The sequence below is a fragment of the Rosa rugosa genome, chromosome 2 (genome assembly GCF_958449725.1).
Source record: "Rosa rugosa chromosome 2, drRosRugo1.1, whole genome shotgun sequence".
NCBI classification, from domain to species: domain Eukaryota; kingdom Viridiplantae; phylum Streptophyta; class Magnoliopsida; order Rosales; family Rosaceae; genus Rosa; species Rosa rugosa.
Window position 1 is genome coordinate 45,551,379 of NC_084821.1, and position 19,143 is coordinate 45,570,521.

At 37.6% G+C, this 19,143-nt stretch overlaps 1 protein-coding gene across 1 annotated transcript; it reads left to right on the forward strand.

Annotated features, from left to right (window-relative positions):
• Window positions 1-12,743: 12,743 nt before the first annotated feature.
• LOC133734554 (septum-promoting GTP-binding protein 1-like) lies at window positions 12,744-15,055 on the forward strand. The gene is made up of 6 exons (XM_062162182.1): window positions 12,744-13,259; window positions 13,352-13,472; window positions 13,576-13,672; window positions 13,771-13,810; window positions 13,998-14,081; window positions 14,606-15,055. Exons 1-6 carry the CDS (start codon window positions 12,927-12,929, stop codon window positions 14,768-14,770), a joined length of 840 nt encoding a protein of 279 aa, XP_062018166.1. The 5' UTR covers window positions 12,744-12,926; the 3' UTR covers window positions 14,771-15,055.
• The last annotated feature ends 4,088 nt before the right edge of the window (window positions 15,056-19,143 follow it).

Here is a 19,143-nt window from a genome sequence, read left to right on the forward strand (position 1 = left end):
GTCGGCAAGAATGGAGGAACAACGTGGTAATGAGTTGAGGAGGTAGAGATATATTGGCATGGTGGGTCTTCATTTCACACACCAGCTACCCAATTTCATTTTTGTGTAAGTTGTCAAAGACCAATTAATTAAATGCACCAATCATCTCTAGAGGACCAACTGACTTACTATCATCATCTTTAATTCTCTAGTTAAATTTTCAGTTGGTCCCATCAAGTTTCAATCAAACATTTTCATTTCGAACACCACAGTACAAAACTAGTTTCTTCTTTTCCTGCTTTTTTTTCTTTTTCTTTTTTTTCAATAGAAAGAAAGGGAACCAGTTTCTTCTTAGGCCACGTTTGGTTCGCTTAAAGTAAGCATCAGGAAAGGAAGTTCCTTTCCTGCGTTTGGGATGCAAAAGGAAAGGAAATCATTTCCTGAAGGAAGGGAAAATAAGGGGGAAAGTGGTTCCTTCCAAACCCCAAAGGAATCACTCTCCCTCCTTCTTTCCTTGCATTTATTACTCACAACATATTATTTTATTACATTATTTACAAACTTTTTAACAATTTTCCTGATAACTTTCCTTACGTTACCAAACATCGGAATGGAAAGTTGTTGGAAAATTTCATTTCCCTTCCTATGGGAAATACAAAGGAATTACTTTTATTTCCGTGAACCAAATGAGGCCTTAGTGGCCATGATAGAGGATTAAAAGTAATAAGGGCCATGCGATCTGGTCTTGACGGCAGTAGTTTCAAAGTGGTTGTTGAAGGTAGAAAGGGCTAGTGCAAATTGAAAAGCAATGAGGTGTAGAAAGAAACACCAATGAGGGATAAAATTGGAAAATTTTGAGAAAAAAATTTTGTAGAGGTGCAAATAACAATTTGGGAGGTATGAATAGAAGCTCCCACTGGGATATTGCCTTGTAGTAAAAATAAAAGGGTCTTTGACTCAAAATACCAAAATCAGCTAAAATTAACCCACTTACCCGAGCAACAGATTTTTATTCACCCAATTTAAAGTGAAATGACAATTTTGCCCGCAACCTAATTAATAAACTACTATCATGCCACTCTATTTCATCCCTTCGCCCAAAGCCACACACACTCTCTCTCTCTCATCCCTCCGATATATAGACCGGAGCCGGTTTCGCTCACCGATCTCTCTCTCCCTCTCTCTCTCTAGTTAGAGCGCTAGAGTCCGAGTCGCGGCGGTGGAAACTTCGTTGTAGAAGTCTATGTGGCCTGGTGAGTGAATGAAGGTGACGGAGTGGTCGCGGTGGTGTAAAGCGATGGATCAGGAGCTCTTCATAGTGATGGCCCAATGCTGCTACTCGAGGAGGGAGTCCATGTAGCGGAGCCAGCCGGCGAGCTTGGGGTGGATAATGTCGTGACGGAGCCGGAGATTAAGTGGTTGTAGAGCATTCTCAACCATTAATTCATGGACGGTGCTGGGTTGTGGAACTTGTGACATAATAGTCATGATCGATCCAATTCGTGTTTGATAGGATGAAGGATAAGGATGTGGTTTCATGGAATGCTATGGTTATTGGGTATTTTCATATTGTTAGATTTAAGAATGCTATTGGTTTATTTGAAAAGATAAGGGAGGAGAAGATCGAGTTAAATGTTGTCACTTGGAGTGCTGTGATTGCAGGGTATGCGCAGAGAGGACATGGTTACCAAGCATTGGATGTGTTTCGGCAAATGATGGCTTGTGGCTCTGAGCCGAATGTTGTTAATACTGACATTTGTTTTAGTCTGCACCAGCTCTGCACATCAATTTTAAAATGAGGCTCTATATTCCAATATTCTATGTTTTCTGCAACCAATAAAAGACCTGAACTAGAAGGGCCCCAAATAAAAGAATTGGGATAATTATAAATTGGTGAAGGAATAGCTAAGATTTTATCAACAACATCTTGGGGCAGAATAATTAAAAGTTTAGCTTTGTCCCAAGGCTTATTGTGAATGAAATCTGCAACTTAAGAGAATAGTCTAGTTGATTCCTATGCAGAATAGGAATGAGATTAGAGAGTCTGTCATGGTCAAGAACACAAGTTTGAACTTTCAAGGGGCTGCAATGATTGATGTGGGGAAGCATGAAGAGACGAAGAAGGTCCATGACAAAATATGGACCCGAATTATTATTATTATTATTATTATTATTATTATTGAGAGAAGAGTCTTTATTAGCCAAAATAGAAAAAATGTACCAAAATGACCATAAAATATTAAAAAACTTTAAAACTCATAAAATGGATAGGAGTAATATAGTCAAATTATAAAATAAACAGAAATAGGAAAAAAAAAAAGAATGGTGAAAGTGAGAAACAGATAAGTACGTGAAAAGAACTATCAACTTCCGTAAAAAACTACCCACTCCTATAAAAAAATAAGGGTTATTATCACAAATGGTACCTGAACTTATCTTCTATTTTATCGATGGTACCTGAACTTCAATTTTGATCACAACCGGTACCCGAACTTTTCGATTTCATTTTAAATGGTACCTAAGGCCACCTTCGGTCACTATTCCGGCCGAAAAATCCAAATCTAAAAAAAAAAAACAAAAAAAAACAAGTTCAAGGCAAGTCTATTACCAAAAAATCATCACGTACTATATATGATTGCAATCCTTGAAATCATCAAAAATCATCACTATGATCGCCTCCCATGCCGTTTTTAGTCGGAATAGTGACCGGATGTGGCTCTAGGTACCATTTAAAATGAAATCGAAAAGTTCGGGTACTGGTTGTAATCAAAATTGAAGTTCAGGTACCATCGATAAGATTGAGGTATAGTTCAGGTACCATTTGTGATAATAACCCAAAAAATAAATAAATAAATCCTTCCCACTCCCTGTTTAAAAAAAAAATTATATCAATTTGCACACACATAGTGTGTGAGGCCCGTCTAGTTATTATTATTACAACACAAGTGAGGATCAAACGCCTGACTTAAACTAGTTCTAACCTAATTATCAATTCCCCCTCACCATTTGCCTTAACCCAAGGACCTTTTCCTCGAATAATAATCACTAACAACACAAGATAATGGAGATAGCACGAAGTCAAAAAAGAAGGTGAAAAATTAAGTTAGGATTGTTTGCTTCGAAGATTTAATTCTCTTCAATATAATCAAATAATAGAGAAGCACAAGATCAGTGTGTCTAATATAAGTAACGCATAGAGTTTTTATTTTATTTTATAAAGAAGTAAAATTATAAGGTTGAACCTCTAATACAACCCAACCCAATTTGATCGAAAAGGACTACATTTCACATGGTTAATAGAGAAGCATTTAAAGCAGCTAGCGATCTTCTTAATGTCTTGAATGATTGCCTTGAGTCGCCAAGGAGTATCACATTTGTCTTGGATGCAATCAATGACCAACTTGGAGTCTCCTTCCACCATGATTTTCTTGATGTTCTTCTCTTTTGCTTTAATTAGTCATTGTCTTAGAGCAACTCCTTCAATCGTTGAAACAAAGATTTTTCCAACACACTTGGCACCTTCCACAATAGGAACACCATGTTGATATCTGATAATGAAGCTAGTTGCTGAAGACGTTGCTTCATTAACCAAGCCATCAAAGTTAAGGCTATCAATGGGTCGTGTTGTGTCGGGTCAAGGTATTTTTCGTGTCACATGAGACAAACCCAAACCCAACCCATTTAATAATCATGTCGAAAATTTAAACTCAAACCCAACCTGTTTATTAAATGGATTACCCGTTTTCAACCCGCTTAACTCATTTAATAAATAGGTCGTATCGTGTTGGATAAAATAACTCATTTAAGGGTTAACGTTGCAACCCATTTAATTAAAAAAAAAATTAAATACTGTTTAGTGCTTAAATTTTTACTGAAAAAACACTTATGTCCCATGTCCTTCTAATTTCACATGTTTAATCCTTGTACTCTCAACTTTAGACCAATAGGTCCATTCTGTTACTCTCCATCTAAAAGCTCCGTTACATTGCTAACGTGACATTCCTTCCTCGCCACTATGTCAATTATACCCTCATTTATTTATTTTTTAAAATTTAGTTTTTTTTTTTTTTAATCGTGGAAATTGCTATCTACTCTTCCCAGTCTTTGCCGAACCCTAAGTTGTTCCCCTCTTCTTCTTCTTCAGGCCGCATCTACTTCGCCGCTCCCAAAAGTTGCATCTAGATGAAGACAATGAAGAGATACATAGCATCGGCCTCCACTCTGGTGAAGACAATGACCATTATCTGAGCCAAAATCGAGTTGGCACAGATCTGATTGGTCCCATTCAATCCACCAAGGTACACATTATAACAAGTCCTCACAATACTCACCAAGCAATCCCCTCTGATAGCCACTAACAACAATCTAACGGTGGCGAGCAGAAGTTTGAGGACGGCGAGCTAGATCGCCTCGTCGCCAAGCCAGCCGCACTTGCAGATGGAGTCGATGAGATTGAAGAGTACGAACTTGGGTGCGGCGGTGTCGATCTTACCGTGGAAGAGACCGAGGGAGAAGAGCTAGGAGCATTCGATGGCGGAACTCAACGACCTTGGCGTGGGCTTAGTCGATGGTGAGGACGGCCTCGGCGTCGGCGAATAGGAATATGATGATGGGAGAGTTGGGGTCTTTGAGGGGAGATTCGGAGAGGGAGTCGAGCTTGTTGAGGGCGAATTCACAGGCGGAGACCAAATGAGAGTGCTTGCGCCAGACAGCGTTCTTGATGATTTTGTCAAGGGATTGACATTTTTGAGTTGAGCAATGAAGAAAGACAGCTCCACACCAATGATTGTCTTGACAAACAAGAAATTCAACATCTAGATGTAAATTTAAAGTGTTCTAGATTGTAAAGATTATTTGGTCTTTTTGATTGCGAGTGCTAATTTTACTGTAGGTGTTTCATTTTCAATAGAAACAAAAGGGGAGTGAAATTGCTGATGACGCAATGGGGCCTCAAGTTTCTGGGCAAGTTGTTGAGTGGCTACGTAGTCTTGGTTTAGAGAAGTATGAGGAACTTTTTGTGAGAGAAGAGATTGATTGGGATGCTCTATAGTGGCTCACAAAAGAGGTAGTGAACTTAACATATACTGAGATACTTGCTTTGTTGTTGGATTGAATTTGTCTTTTTGATTGATTTGTTTTGATTGTGTAAGATTTGTTTAACATTGGCATTGCGGCACTTGGTCCGCTTGAGAAGATTGTGCATGCACTCGCTGATCAACTTGGAGAAGGGACTAGCAACGGAATTGAAGCACAAACTTCACAACCAAGAAAAAGGAGTGCCAATGGGGTCGAGGTGCTCGATGATGCATCGGAAGAAGAAATAAACAAGAAAAAAAGAGAGAGAGAGAGAGACAATTAAATTAAAAAAAAGTAAGTGAGTGTATAATAGACATTTTGGCGCGAAAGGAATGTCATGTCAGCAACTTAACGGAGCTTTTGGATAGAGAGTAACGGAATGGACCTATTGGTCCAAAATTGAGAGTACAAGGATTAAATATGTGAAATTAAAAAGACAGTGACTGAAGTGTTTTTTTAGTAAAAGTTCAAGGACTAAACAGTATTTAATCCTTAAAAAAAAAATAGATAAACTGATTAAATTCACTAAATACTCCACAACAAAATAATTATATATAATTCATGAATAATTAAATCAAAGAATGATGGAGGAAAATATTTCAAGTTCACCAATCCAATAATAATAAATGGGTTATACAGGTTCACTTCGTGTTAGTGGGTTGCCCACGGCCGACCCGTTTATTAAATGGGTCATGAGAAGTTGACCCGCAGTCGACCCGCTTTTTAATCATGCGGGTTCAACCCGTTTTATTTCCTGCAGTTTTCAAATTGTGTTATCAAGTCGTGTTGGGAATTGCCAGCCCTAATCAAAGTTGATTTTGTAATTATCAAGCCGTGGGAGATGTATGCCTTTTTTTTTTTTTTGAATAAAGGGCTGGTGTGGCTGCCCTCAAGCCTTGATTAATGAAACTGTCGAATACAAGGGGGGACATTGAGCCTAAACCCCTAATTACCATAAGCATCTAGAAACTTTTCCGAAATAATATCAGAAATCTCTACAGAAGACTTGTATTCTAACAAGCACCAATAAGCAAAGAGTGCAATAGCTACTCCATTTGCTTTAACATAGCAGTGACATAGCAGAAAGATAACTCGATATGTACCCCGCGTACAACATAGCATAATTACCTGCTTTAGCACAACTTTCCTCCTATGTTGCTGCCGAAAAGTAAATCCGACGGCACTTAGTCTCACCCTGCCACTAGGCGGCAGCGCCCATTTGACGAAACAAATAAGTTGCCGCCGACCTAGAGCAGACAAGGCACTTAGAGTGCATACCCAGGAAGCCCGATTAGGCCTACACAATATATGTAGGATTTTATTGGGCGCATAAAACGCATCCAACGACAACATAAAAAAATAAAAATTGTAAAAAATAAAAATAAAACAACTTGGGCCAAACCCAAACATAATCCCAAGAGACAAGGATACCACAGCCACAGTTTAAGGCCCAGCCCAATTCTTTTCGGGCCCAAGCCATGGGAGATGCCATTTAATGATGGAATGTTGGTTTTTATTTGTTTATCCCCCACAATCCGAGTTGTGACTCCTATATAAATTCCAATAGGTAGAAGCAACATGAACTACACTAAGAGGATTAGTGTAGCTAGCATTCCTAAAAATTAAATCATTTATGCCTTTCCAAATTTACGAACATAACATGAGTATTTTTGGCAAATGAATCATGATCATAAGGTTTATTGATAAATAAATTTTCTGAGATTTGTGAAAAGACCATCATTAATTTCAATCAGTAATGTCAATTAGACCTGCAAATCTCCAGATAGCCATAGTAACATCACAAGAGCCAAAAATATGATCTGCAGTTTCATTGTCATTTTTACATAAGTGGCAAACATTATCATTTAGCAAACTAAATCTAGTTAATCTATCCCTAGTTTTAAGTCTTCCTCTTATGATGAGCATCCAGCTAAAAATTTTGACTTTAGGAGGTATATTAAGCCTCCACATTTTCCTTAACAGATCAGCATTATGATGATCAGTTTGATCCTTTCCTTGTAGCCAAGTGGCAGTTTTTATTGAAAATCAACAATTTGAAGTCGGCCCTAAATGAGTTCATCTTCCTGATCATAAAAAGGAATGGGGATACTAATAATTTGATCAACAATATCATGGTAAAAAGAAAAGAAAAAGAAGAAGCTAATTTATGTTTATTCCAATTGTTTCCAATCAAACAGTTAAAAATAGTCTCATTCCAATTAATATTATCTTTTTGAGAGTATGAGAGAAGGTTTACAGGAGGAAAGGGGAAAACCCAATTGAAGGTCCATGAGTTGATGCTTTTTCCATTTCCAATGATCCATCTCATTCCTTGAGCTAGTAGGTCCCTGCAATCTAAAACACCTCATTCCAAGCTTGAAAGAAACTATTTGTCCTTGAGTATTTTTTTTCTCATTATTTGAACCCACCAATTATTTGGTTAAGTCATAATTTTTCAACCAAGTTTGGCAATGGCTGCCTAATTAACTGCATAGAGTTATCTATATCTATATTATTATTAAGAGAAGAGGGTTTGTTAGTCAAAATGAAAAATTTTGACAGAAATGACTCTAGTAGATTAAAAAATTTTGAAAATTAATTAAATCACAAGGACAATTATGACATTTACAAAATATTATTTTATTAAAAAAATAAACAAAAAAAAATCTATAACTCACTTTTCTCTCCCATTATCGAGACTTGTTCTCCCTTCTTCTTTCACGTTATCTCGAATGTTTTTTTTTGTTGGCTAGAATTATCTCTAAATCTCTAATGTTATCTCTAATGTTTTCTACACCTACTATTGAGGTTGAGTATAAGAGACCAGTTTCAAGGGTCCATGACTGAATTTAATAACTTGTTGGCAGCATCATGCATCCATCATCATTCATACTAACCCTTTTCCTTCTCTTTTGATGTGTCAACACGTGTTTTGGTTGAGCATCAATGTCTGGCACGGAAATTCCAAAACACACCTAATCATACTTCTTTTCCTCTCTTTTGCTTTTCCCTCTTTCAAAATCTGTTCCTATGTTAGTTTTTTGTTGACAGAATCTGTTCCTATGTTTGGTTGATGTTGAATTGTTAACTACCTTGCATGATTTAATCATTCAATGCTAACACTTCCCTTAAACAATCTCCAAACTATACCAGATATATGGTTGGGTACTAGTTTTTCATACTCCAACTCCATGATTAAAAATTTGGGTGGTTAGGAGGTTCTATAGAGCGAGGTCCATACACATAAGACCTCTCTATATAGTGACTTCCCCACCAAATGGATGCTGATTAAACTTATCAATTGGACAAATGGAAGGACGGTGACCATCGACCACTACAACCCCTTTCAGCATCATCTTGAAAAGAGAGAGAAAATGTGCATTTCTACCTATTTTTCTTTGGTTTTGGTTTGCATAGTCAAATTTGACCTCTTTTAACATTAAATTAGATGGGCAAAACCTTAGAATGTTCATAATCATCAACTCGATCGCGAGTACCATCATCATCTTGTTACAACAAAACTAACTTCAACTTTACTAGCAAAGAGATGCATGGCTTCTTTAACAAATATACATATATCTATACAATTATTGAGAGAATTTGTAACTTCTTCCTACATTACCCTTTTCACATACAACTAATTAATACTAATTTGTCTAGCATCTATATTATCTTTAACTAAATCAAATGCACAACCTAACAAATCAAAACTTCTATCTCAAAAAACTTTGACTTTTTTAGTAGTAAACAACCTACTTACCTACGTGTTATTTTTTAGATACATCCCTTCGCTAATGCGCCACTTTCCATTATCCATATATATGACTTTAATCTCAAAATATCTAAGTGAAATTTCATTGCTAATGGTCCACAAATTAATGCTAGAGTTTCTAGACTAATACAAGGGGCTATTGGTTAAGCACAACTAATTGCACCTTTAGAACACAGAAGAAAAAAATAACGAAGATATTTTCCTTCTCATTTTCCTTACTTTCATTAGGTCATGATTGTTACATGCTTTAATAATCGTTTAGAGAAAAATCATATTTTAGAACATTACATTCATACATACTGTTTTTAACCTTATTGAAAAATATAATATGAATCACCGAAAGTAGAGTAGAGGAGAAGGCACGATACCATCATACCAAGCAATCAAATGACCAATAGAAAGTAATTCCTTTTAGTTATTTTATCAGATTCTCTTGCTAGTGAAAGAAGAAAAAGAGTGGGGTTTTTGAGTCATTGTGATGGGATTCAAGGGTTTTTCCTTTATTCCAAAAGGCTGAAATTCCACTGATCTAGATCTACCAATCAAAGTGGCACAGCAATTTCTAATTGCTTGTGTCAGGCTAGGAATCATGCCATCCATGGATTAGCTAGTTCAGACAAAAGACAAAACCAATTAATTAGCTGGGCCGTGACCACTTACCCAATTTTAACTTAAAAATTGCACACTTGCTCTACTAACAGTTTTTTGACCCCATTTACCCAATCTAACTTCTACTGACATAATTACCCTCATTTTAATCTCTCTCTCTCTCCCCCCTCACCGATTTCTCTCTCTCTCTCCCTCTCTCTCTCTCTCTCCCCCTTCCCCCCCAGCCGGACGGCCAGATGTCGAGCCACGACGCCTTCAGCACCATCTTCTCCGAGATCGGTGCCGGCAAGCATGTCCCAGGCGTAATCTTCGCCAAACTCGAGCCCACCATCTTCTTCTCCGAGATCGGTGCTGGCAAGCATATCCCAGGAGTAATCTTCGCCGACCTTGAGCCCACCGTCAAAGCCCATCGTCCCAGTCGCTGCTGCTCGTGCTGGAAGCTCCCGGAGGCGCTGGTCCCGATGTGGGAATTCGGGTTGGATAGGAGCGTCGGCGTCCCCCCCCCGACTTGTAAGAATTCTTCCTCACCTCGGTTCTTGTGCTCGGCCACAGAGACATTGCATCTCTCTTTGCATATCCCAGGCGCTGCAGGTCCTCGTTCGTCTGGGCCGAGCGACGGCGCTGCTGGTGTCGCCGGAGGAGTGACATGGATTACTCCGGTTGCTGCGTTTTTTTTTTAAGTATTGTTGTTTAGTTTTTTTTTTTTTTGCAAGGAATAGTTTTTTTTTTTTTAATGTCTATTGGATTGGAGGCCAATGATCTACTATCTGTTCAACAATGTAAGTAATCTGACATTGCAATGTAACTGTGGGGTTTGTTTGATGGTCTACTGGGGGGCAGTAGACACATTATTGGCCCCCAGTAGACTTTGATACGAGGGACAGGGATCACTATGGTGTGGTGTTTTGATAAGTTACATGTTGTTTTCTGTGTATTAAAGTCAAATTATATGTGAATCCTACAAAAAGGTGCATTTTTGGTGGTCTATTGGGAGGCAGTAGAGACATTGGACTTTGTATTGGGGGGCAATAATATGATTATTGGGAGCCAATAATATGATTATAAATTGATCAATTGTGCCTGTAGTGTATTCATTTTGGTTTTGGGAGTTCATACAATTCACTGGACGACAATAATATGATTTTTGGGAGGCAATAATATGATTATTGGGAGGCAATAATATGATTACTGGGGGGCAATAATATGGTTACTGGATATTATTAGGGACCGGTCGCCGGATTCCGGTCACCGATCGTCGGATTCCGGTCACCGATCGTCGGATTCCGGTCAGCGTTCGCCGGATTCCAGTCACCGGTTGCCGGATTCCGGTCACCGGTCGACGGCGCCCTGCCACTGGTCACCAGAGGTCGGCAAGGTGGAGGATGACTTCTCCCTCTAAGTGAAAAAGAAGGAGAGGGCAAAAAAGTCTCAAAAAAAAATAAAAAAGAATTAATTGGGTAAAGGGGAAATAATCCCTTAGAGTGTTTTGGGTAAATGGGGTTTAAAAATAGTTGGTGGAGCAAGTGGACAAATTTTAAGCTAAAATTGGATAAATGAGCATTTTCCTAATTAGCTTTTACGGCAGGAAATGTTACTGTGATGATCACTATATTATTAATCCAAAATGTTGATAATTTCATTTCATGTAGTAAACCCATGGATCATTTCTTGGGAAAACTATAATTATATGAACATGTTTTCAGAAACACAGGATACGTACTACAAATTTATAAGGCTAAGAAAAGTCATTCGATTGTACAAACTTGTAGATAAACATAACAATTGTCGAAAACAAACCTTCACTAATCGCTTTGACATCACACATCTAAAAAGCTGGGCAAAGTCAATTAGTTCTTCATTTTTCCTAATCTCATTTTGGCTTTTCTTTTTGGAAAGAAAGAAAACTTCACTCTTGGCAACAAGAATACCAAAACTATATTAGATAGGTCTTCTTTTTTTTTTTTGAAAAAAAAAGTTGGTGCAGCGTTCCTGCCTTGTCTAAAACTATATCAGATAGTTCTTTACTCTGCACTGTGTTTCACACCCTACACTTTGCAGATCGCATAGTCGCATATTATGTAGGAAAATGATTTGTGGCCTCAATGAGGCCTAAGATTCATGTAATTCTTGAGAAAAAGACAATCTTATCCTTCCAAAATCTAATGAATCTAAGTTACTTTGGCTTTCTTCTAAACAAAAATTATTTTGGTTTTTTTTTTTTCATTTTTTCTTTTCATTACTCTCATGCTTAGATTTAAACAACAATTTTTTTCTTCAATCAAGAATGGAAAAAAAATTCATGTAATTCAGTCAATAGATTTGCACATACACTCGATCAATAGATTTGCATAACACATGTATATGAATTCAACATTTGTTGGGTTCTTGTAAATTTTGAAAGTATAATGTGAAAAGTACATATTCATATGATTATATGTATTCTTATGTTAATTTTTTTTTTCTTCTCTATATGTAGCTAGGGTTTACATGTTATATTTTGAGTTTATTATTATTTTTGTTTGTTTTTTTTTCCTTATATTTAGATTTGTAGATGATAATTAATCGATGAAATTTTTTCTTACCTCTTAATTTGGACATATGTATTTTTCAAATTCAATTTATTAATGCTATTTTTTTGGAGGAAATTAATCAATATTTGAAAAGAAAAGTTAATGCCTATTTCTTGACTATATTGATGCTATTTGGAAAGAAAAATTATAGGAAAGAATTTAATTAAATGAAGAAAAATAATTGTCAAAGAATTTATAGACATATCTCTTAAATGAATACATAATTAATAGCTTATCTTTTTTTTTCGTCACCTAATTTAATTCTTTAATGTAATTGATTCATCCCCTAACATCTAAAAGGAAATTTAAAAGGGTAAAGTTGGTGTTGCAATAGTATGATGTGACAAGATTTATTATGTGGAATTGAAAATAAAATTTGAATTTGCTTACATGACATGACATCTAGGATTTAAGGCCACAAATCTTAAGCCTGATTGAGGCCCTATATCATTGCCCTATTATATATTGCAAAGGTCACATTCTCGATTCTCTTATCTAAAACACAGCCTATTACAATAAGCAGCTTTCCTTTTGGTGCACTGTGCATGTCCACAAAGTTTTATTCCTTTTAAAAAAATGTGTTTATAATTAAAACCCTAATCCCCCTCGAAACGTCTTGTCCTTTTCTCACGAAGTTACCAGACTACCCGCCACGCCAGGCAATTGACGGAACTACCCTTGTGTCGAAGTATTCAAGAAGCCGGCATTTTGGACTGTTTGGGAATCAGCCCCAAATAAAATACCGGTCAACTGTCCCTCCCTCCATACTAGCGAAGCTTAGCTACTCAGTCGCCTTCGGACCTTTCCTAGCATTGGATATTGGGTTAGTTAAAAACCTCTTCACGTATCTAAAACCAAAGACCAAACACAAACATTGAAGCTAGCTATGAAAAAATTACAGCAGCCTAATCTGAGTTTCCATGGCCAGAAGTATACGTGAAGCTATTGCAAAGATGACGCAACTGGTTTGCCGGAAAATAGTTCACATCAACTTCCGGTGGAGTGTTCTAGACAGGGTTTCGATTATCCGGGAGTTTTTCCGGTTCATTTGGGATAAAATTCTTGTTTGTTCGGTCGGGAGGCAAAGAATCCGGTACCGGAGATTGACAAGAGGAGAGTCTTCGTCGCCGCCGCGGGAGGCCATAGAAGCGGCTTTGCCGACGACGAGTAGTTATGAGAGTACGGATGAGGATTTGGTGAGGTTGAAGATCAGTTTGTTGGGTGATTGCCAGATTGGAAAGACAAGCTTTATGGTAATCAATTAATTAGTTTCTTGGTTTAATTAGTTTAGTTATTTTGGCTACTGATGAACTTGAATTAATTGTGTTTCCTTTTGCTGTTGAAGATTAAATATGTTGGGGATGAACAAGAAGAACAAAGTTTGGAGATGACAGGAGTGAGTTTAATGGATAAAACATTGATGGTTCAAGGTGCTCGGATTTCCTGTAGTCTTTGGGACGTTGGAGGTATGCGCATATATACAAATGTTTTCTTGTCAAACAGTCTGACATAACGAAAGTATAACTTGTTGATTAATGTGTTCATCATGCTGTGAATCAATGGTTGTAGGCGATAGGAATTCGCTGGATCATGTTCCGATTGCCTGTAAAGATGCAGTGGCGATTCTGTTCATGTTTGATCTTACTAGTCGGTGTACGCTCAATAGGTGTGTTCATAATTTTTGAGTGAAAATGTACAGGTCGTTCATTATGTCCATGGTTAAATATACTAATGGGATTTGGTGCTCTTTTTGTGAATTTTCAGTGTCGTTGGATGGTACAGTGAAGCAAGAAAATGGAATCAGGTACTAAAGTTATTAGTAAACCCCATCATTAATTCCTTAGCATTTTCAGTAGTATTAATGATGATAAAAGTTTGATGGTGAATATGATGCTTGGCCCAGTAAAGGGATCCTATATATTAATGCGCATTGATCACTTTCGTCCCATAGAACATGACTGAGTTGTTGCTTTCTGTTTCTCAACTTGCAGACTGCAATTCCCATACTAATTGGGACAAAATTTGATGATTTTGTGAGACTTCCTCCAGATCTGCAATGGACAATTATTACCCAGGTAAACACATTAGCTGCTTTAACCAGTGCTAATAATTCAATAATTCTGTTACTTGTTAAAAGCAAATGAGTTCCTGAGTAAAGCTCGTATATGGAAAAAATGAAATGCTAGGATGTCAAAACAAAATCCCAAAATTTTTGGATCCTAAAGATGTAACTGTTTCATTTGGTCATATCCCAAATCTCCGGCAAATTCTTAGGTTATGATTCTCCTCATCGTGCTAGTGATTCAGTAATTTCTTACTCACATTTTCTCATCGAAATAATAAGACAGATTGTGTGACACTGTTTGTTTGTTTTTTTTTTTTTTTAAATATTAGAATCAGTCTAGATCTATTATTTGGGACCAAAGTCTTATGAAGACCATGGAGTCAATTCTGACAACAACATATGCTTCTTCTTCTTCTTTTTTTTCTCTCTCCGCGTGAAAAAGGATAAAGCATGACTGCATGAGAGCCACTTGCGCACTAAAAGTTGCAGAAAATTACATATAACTAATGAAACTGTGATCGTATTTATATGCAGGCGAGGGCTTATGCAAAAGCTATGAAGGCGACCCTTTTCTTCTCAAGTGCAACCCACAACATCAATGTGAACAAGATCTTCAAGTTCATCTTGGCCAAGCTATTTAACTTGCCATGGAAGGTAGAGAGAAATTTGAATATTGGGGAGCCCATCATCGATTATTAGAAAACTCTCGACTTTTCTGTTCACTGGATTCCATTTGTACATAACTGAGAAAAAAGAAAAGAAAAATAAAACAAAAGAAAGAAAGCAAAAAGAAAAAGAAAAAGAGAAAGGAAGATTTTTCAATATTCCAAGGAATAATTGACCCAACAACAACCCCTATTTTTTTTTTCTTTTGGCCTAGAGCTCACCCCTATCTTGCTATTTCATATTTGATTACACAGTACTGTTTGGAAGAACAAAATGTTTCATAGTTCCAATTTCTTTTCTTTTTCTGGTGAGGTTGTTTGCCATTTGTCAAGCAATTGTTAATTAATTAGAACAAAAGAAAGGTGGTGTTAATTTGATGGATGTGGTGTTGGGTTTGGTGCCTATCCCTCTTTGGTGGAGATATTTTGCATGGTATTAATTGTTTGTGCATTCAAGGTGACAACTTATGCATGGAAAATTGGTGCATGGTCAAGTGCATGCATGCATTGGGTATAAATGCATGGTCAAGTTGATGCATTGGGAATAAATGCATGGTTAAATTCATGTATTGACCTTTTAGTCTTCCTAGGGAGTTAATGTGGGAGATGAGTGGTTGATTCATGAATGAGCATTGATGAAGTGAGTCTAGAGACTTCTATCAATCGTATAAATACATGAAGCTTGTGTGGAGGCAAGCAGGGAGAGGTTAAGGAGCAACTCCAAGGGTCTTCAAGATGTAGAAGATAGGGGGAGTTGTGTTCAAGGGCGTGTATAGCTCTTGGGGTAGAGTGATCTTCTAGGTTGAGAGAGGGTGTACAAGGGGTATCCTTTTGGATACAAGGGCTCGGGTTGGATATAAACTTGAGTGCTCGAGTTGTGCATAAACTTGAGTGATGTATCTTGTACTTGTGTAATTCTCTCATAGTGAAGATGAAAACTCTCCGAGGATGTAGGCATGGTTTTTGGCCGAACCTCGTTAAAACGTGTTGTCTTCTTTGCTTGGTTGTTTCTTCTTTCCATCTCTACTACTAGTACTTGCATGGCGGGGGATTAATTTCCCTAACAAGTGGTATCAGAGCCGATGGTTCGGCTGTGACTTATCATCCTAGGTGGAGTCAGGTGAATGGTCAAGGTGGCAGCCCGAAGGTGCATGTCACACCCTAACCCGGAAATCTGCAAAATTTTTTTTTTAGTTCCGAGTAAGGGTGTGAATAGCTTTTAATTGTCAAAGATAAGAAACATTTTGGCAAATAAAAACTATATTGAAGAAATGAGAATCATAGGTGACTTGGTTTAACTCTTTATTACATAAGTAAGTACTTACAAGAGAAACAAAAGCAAGCTTAGGAAACAAGCTTTATTGTACAAAGATAGACCAAAACAATAAACTAAAAATTTATTTCTCCTTCTCCTACTTCCAGATTTCCAGAAATTAAATTCTAACTCTCAAGAGCATGATCTGCACAATATCATAAAAGGGGTGAGCTTAAAGCTCAGTAGAGCAAACCTCATAGATATAATTAATGATGATGCAAGACAGAAAATAACTCCTTATACTCCAGTTGTTAGTAATCTTGTACTAATCTCGGTCACCAGTGTCTTCTTGCCAAACATTAGATCGTTTTATCAATATATATTGAAGGGGCTTCTCTCCCCAAGTGTATATACCATTGGCTGACATTGCTGGTCCCTTACGAGTATTAGACTCAACTACACAACCATTTTCACTCTCTCTTCAAGCTAGGATCAGATAAAACAACATGATAATGAACTAAACATATATTTTACACAATATAAACAATCTGATCAGTAGCAAATGTCACTCAAAAATCATATCAATAGACTGATATAATCAAACTTGAGGTTCCCTAAAACTTCCCCTACCTTAAACCTGGTTTAGCAAAGCTGAGGCTTTGTTTCCAGACCTCTCAAAGCTTGTTTTCTGGACTTTGCTGACTCTAGAGTCTCTAAATTATTTTCTGCTATGTTTTCTAACTTGTGTTTCTTACTGCAGGTAAAGGCCTTTTTATACTAGAAGATGTAATCATGAGAACCTATATGTAGACTAGCCACCTCCTGTTTACCTCAGTCAGTTAGATAAACATTGGGAGCAGCTTATTGCCAGCTCCTGCTTAGAAAAAAACATCTGAAGGTTATCCCAAACTTCCAGCTCCTGCTTTAAGCTTGTTGCCCAAGTTTTAAGCTGCTCTAAGAGCAGCCACTTGCTGCACACACTTAACTTTATGTCTGCAGGTTCTTAATTGCGGTTAGAAGTGTGTACACATTTGTTTCCAATAAGCTACTAGGTGACTCAGCAGTTAAATAAGACAAATAACATTCCAGATTATTTTTTCTTCTTCTTCTTCTAATATGTTTTATTCTATGCATGCATTGCAGGTTTTAAAAGCACTTCCAGCTAAAGAAAAAAAAATCAAGAAGAAGGAGCATAATAAGCTAAGCATTTGCTGGAAATTTTGGTACATTTGCAAGAAATAATGGCAGCAAATCAAGGAAACTATAAGTACAAAACATAAATAAGAAATTGATGTAATGTGACATTTGGAAACATGTATTAATGTAAAAATAGTACTTGTAGCTATCTATGTAATCTTCTTGAAAACATGCACAATCTGTACTATTTTTTTCTTTTTTTTTCTTTTTGACAAAGAATGTAAACAGGTAAATGTTTGCTTTTGTTTGTAAGAAACACTTGTGTTCTACTCTAGCATTTTGTTAACAAAAGCTAGTTGGTTTTTGAGTTATAAAAACAAAATCAGCAGGGATCAAGTAATTCATCATTCATGACCCCATACACAAAGCTAGACCTCTATATTTGGCCCTTCTTTTGCCAAAACAAATAAGTATATAGCTATAAATAGTTTAGAAGTAGAGTAAACTAGACTAATTAACTTAAATAGAGTTCAAGTCTCCACAGTGCAATAGGTGGAGTCAGCTCAGGAAAATTCCTAGCAGGTAGAGCGGGTCGGAGACTCAAGGAAATCCTCATCGATGGTGTACTCGATAGGTGTAGTGATTCGCGTGCTAGGGGGAGCAAGGTGGACTCGGGAAAAATCCTATTCAAAAGTGGAGCTGCAAGGGACCATGATATGACTCAAGGGGATGATGGCTGGTGAGGTTGTATGCCATGGCAAGTTCTAGTGCTTCACAATTCAAGGTGGTGTAGATTGATGGAAGAGAAATTGCACTCTTGGATAAGAAGAGTGGACGACATCCTATTCAACAAGGCCCTACTAAATCGTTGATGGGAAATGATGTAAAGCAAAGGAAGATGCAAACTGCCAGAGGATTTTATTAGACGCAGCAGGTCTAAATCCCGGGGCAGAGGAATGGGCAAGTAGTGCTGCAATTTCAAGGAGCAGGGACACATAAAGACGGATTGTCTGAGGTCAAAACAGAAGGATGATAAGGGCTCATGTTGCTCCAAGGCTGGTGCAGCAAAATGTCTTAGTAATCTTGGAGAATTTCTCACACTCCAAAGGTTATGACACTTTTTCTCAAAGTTGAGCCAGTTACACTCCAAGGGCTGTAGGTGTCAACAGCAGGGGGAGTTGTGTTTACGTGGCTGAATGGTTCTGATGTAGGGAGAAAAGTGTGGAAGTATGTTCTGTCTGATAGGAAAAACTCATACCTCGAAGGTTGAAGGGAAACGGTGTGCACAATGATGCAGGTACCTGAAACGGGTCTCGTTTGTGAGTATAGCAGAGACTCCAGTTACAAGTTTCCAGGTTTCAGACGATGGTGAGAAGGTAAATCCTGCTGGGGAAGGGGTGAAGTCGAGGTCCCTCTTCGGAGCCAACTAGTGATTGTTGTCTCGGTGCAATTACACATGATATTGGCCGATTGAAAAAGGGGGAGTTAGAACCACGTGCAACTGATTCGGATGATGTGTAATTAGTGGAAGAATAAGACCAATGGATTGCTTGTGGGTATAACAAGCAGTGTCTCGGATTGAGATGGGCTTCAGAGGGTTGAAGTGATAGTGTGCTTGTGGGTATAACAAGTAGTGTCTCGGATCGAGACAGACTTCAAGGATTGAAGTGATGATGCAGCTTGTGAGCATATCAAGCGATGTCTTGGGTCGAGATGACTTCAGAGATTGAAGTGGTAGTGCGGAGCTCTCCACCAAAGTCGGGAGGGGGAGATTGTTGGGTTTGGTGCCTATCCCTCTTTGGTGGAGATATTTTGCATGGTATTAATTGTTTGTGCATTCAAGGTGACAACTTATGCATGGAAAATTGGTGCATGGTCAAGTGCATGCATTGGGTATAAATGCATGGTCAAGTTGATACATTGGGAATAAATGCATGGTTAAATTCATGTATTGACCTTTTAGTCTTCCTAGGGAGTTAATGTGGGAGATGAGTGGTTGATTCATGAATGAGCAT

What these genes read in the sequence shown, in the direction of transcription:
- LOC133734554 (XM_062162182.1), top strand. Translation starts at nt 12,927, where the DNA reads ATGGCCAGAAGTATACGTGAAGCTATTGCAAAGATGACGCAACTGGTT. An exon ending in TTGGAAAGACAAGCTTTATG is followed by an intron (nt 13,260 to 13,351) that starts GTAATCAATTAA and finishes TTGCTGTTGAAG; the next exon opens with ATTAAATATGTTGGGGATGA. An exon ending in AGTCGGTGTACGCTCAATAG is followed by an intron (nt 13,673 to 13,770) that starts GTGTGTTCATAA and finishes GTGAATTTTCAG; the next exon opens with TGTCGTTGGATGGTACAGTG.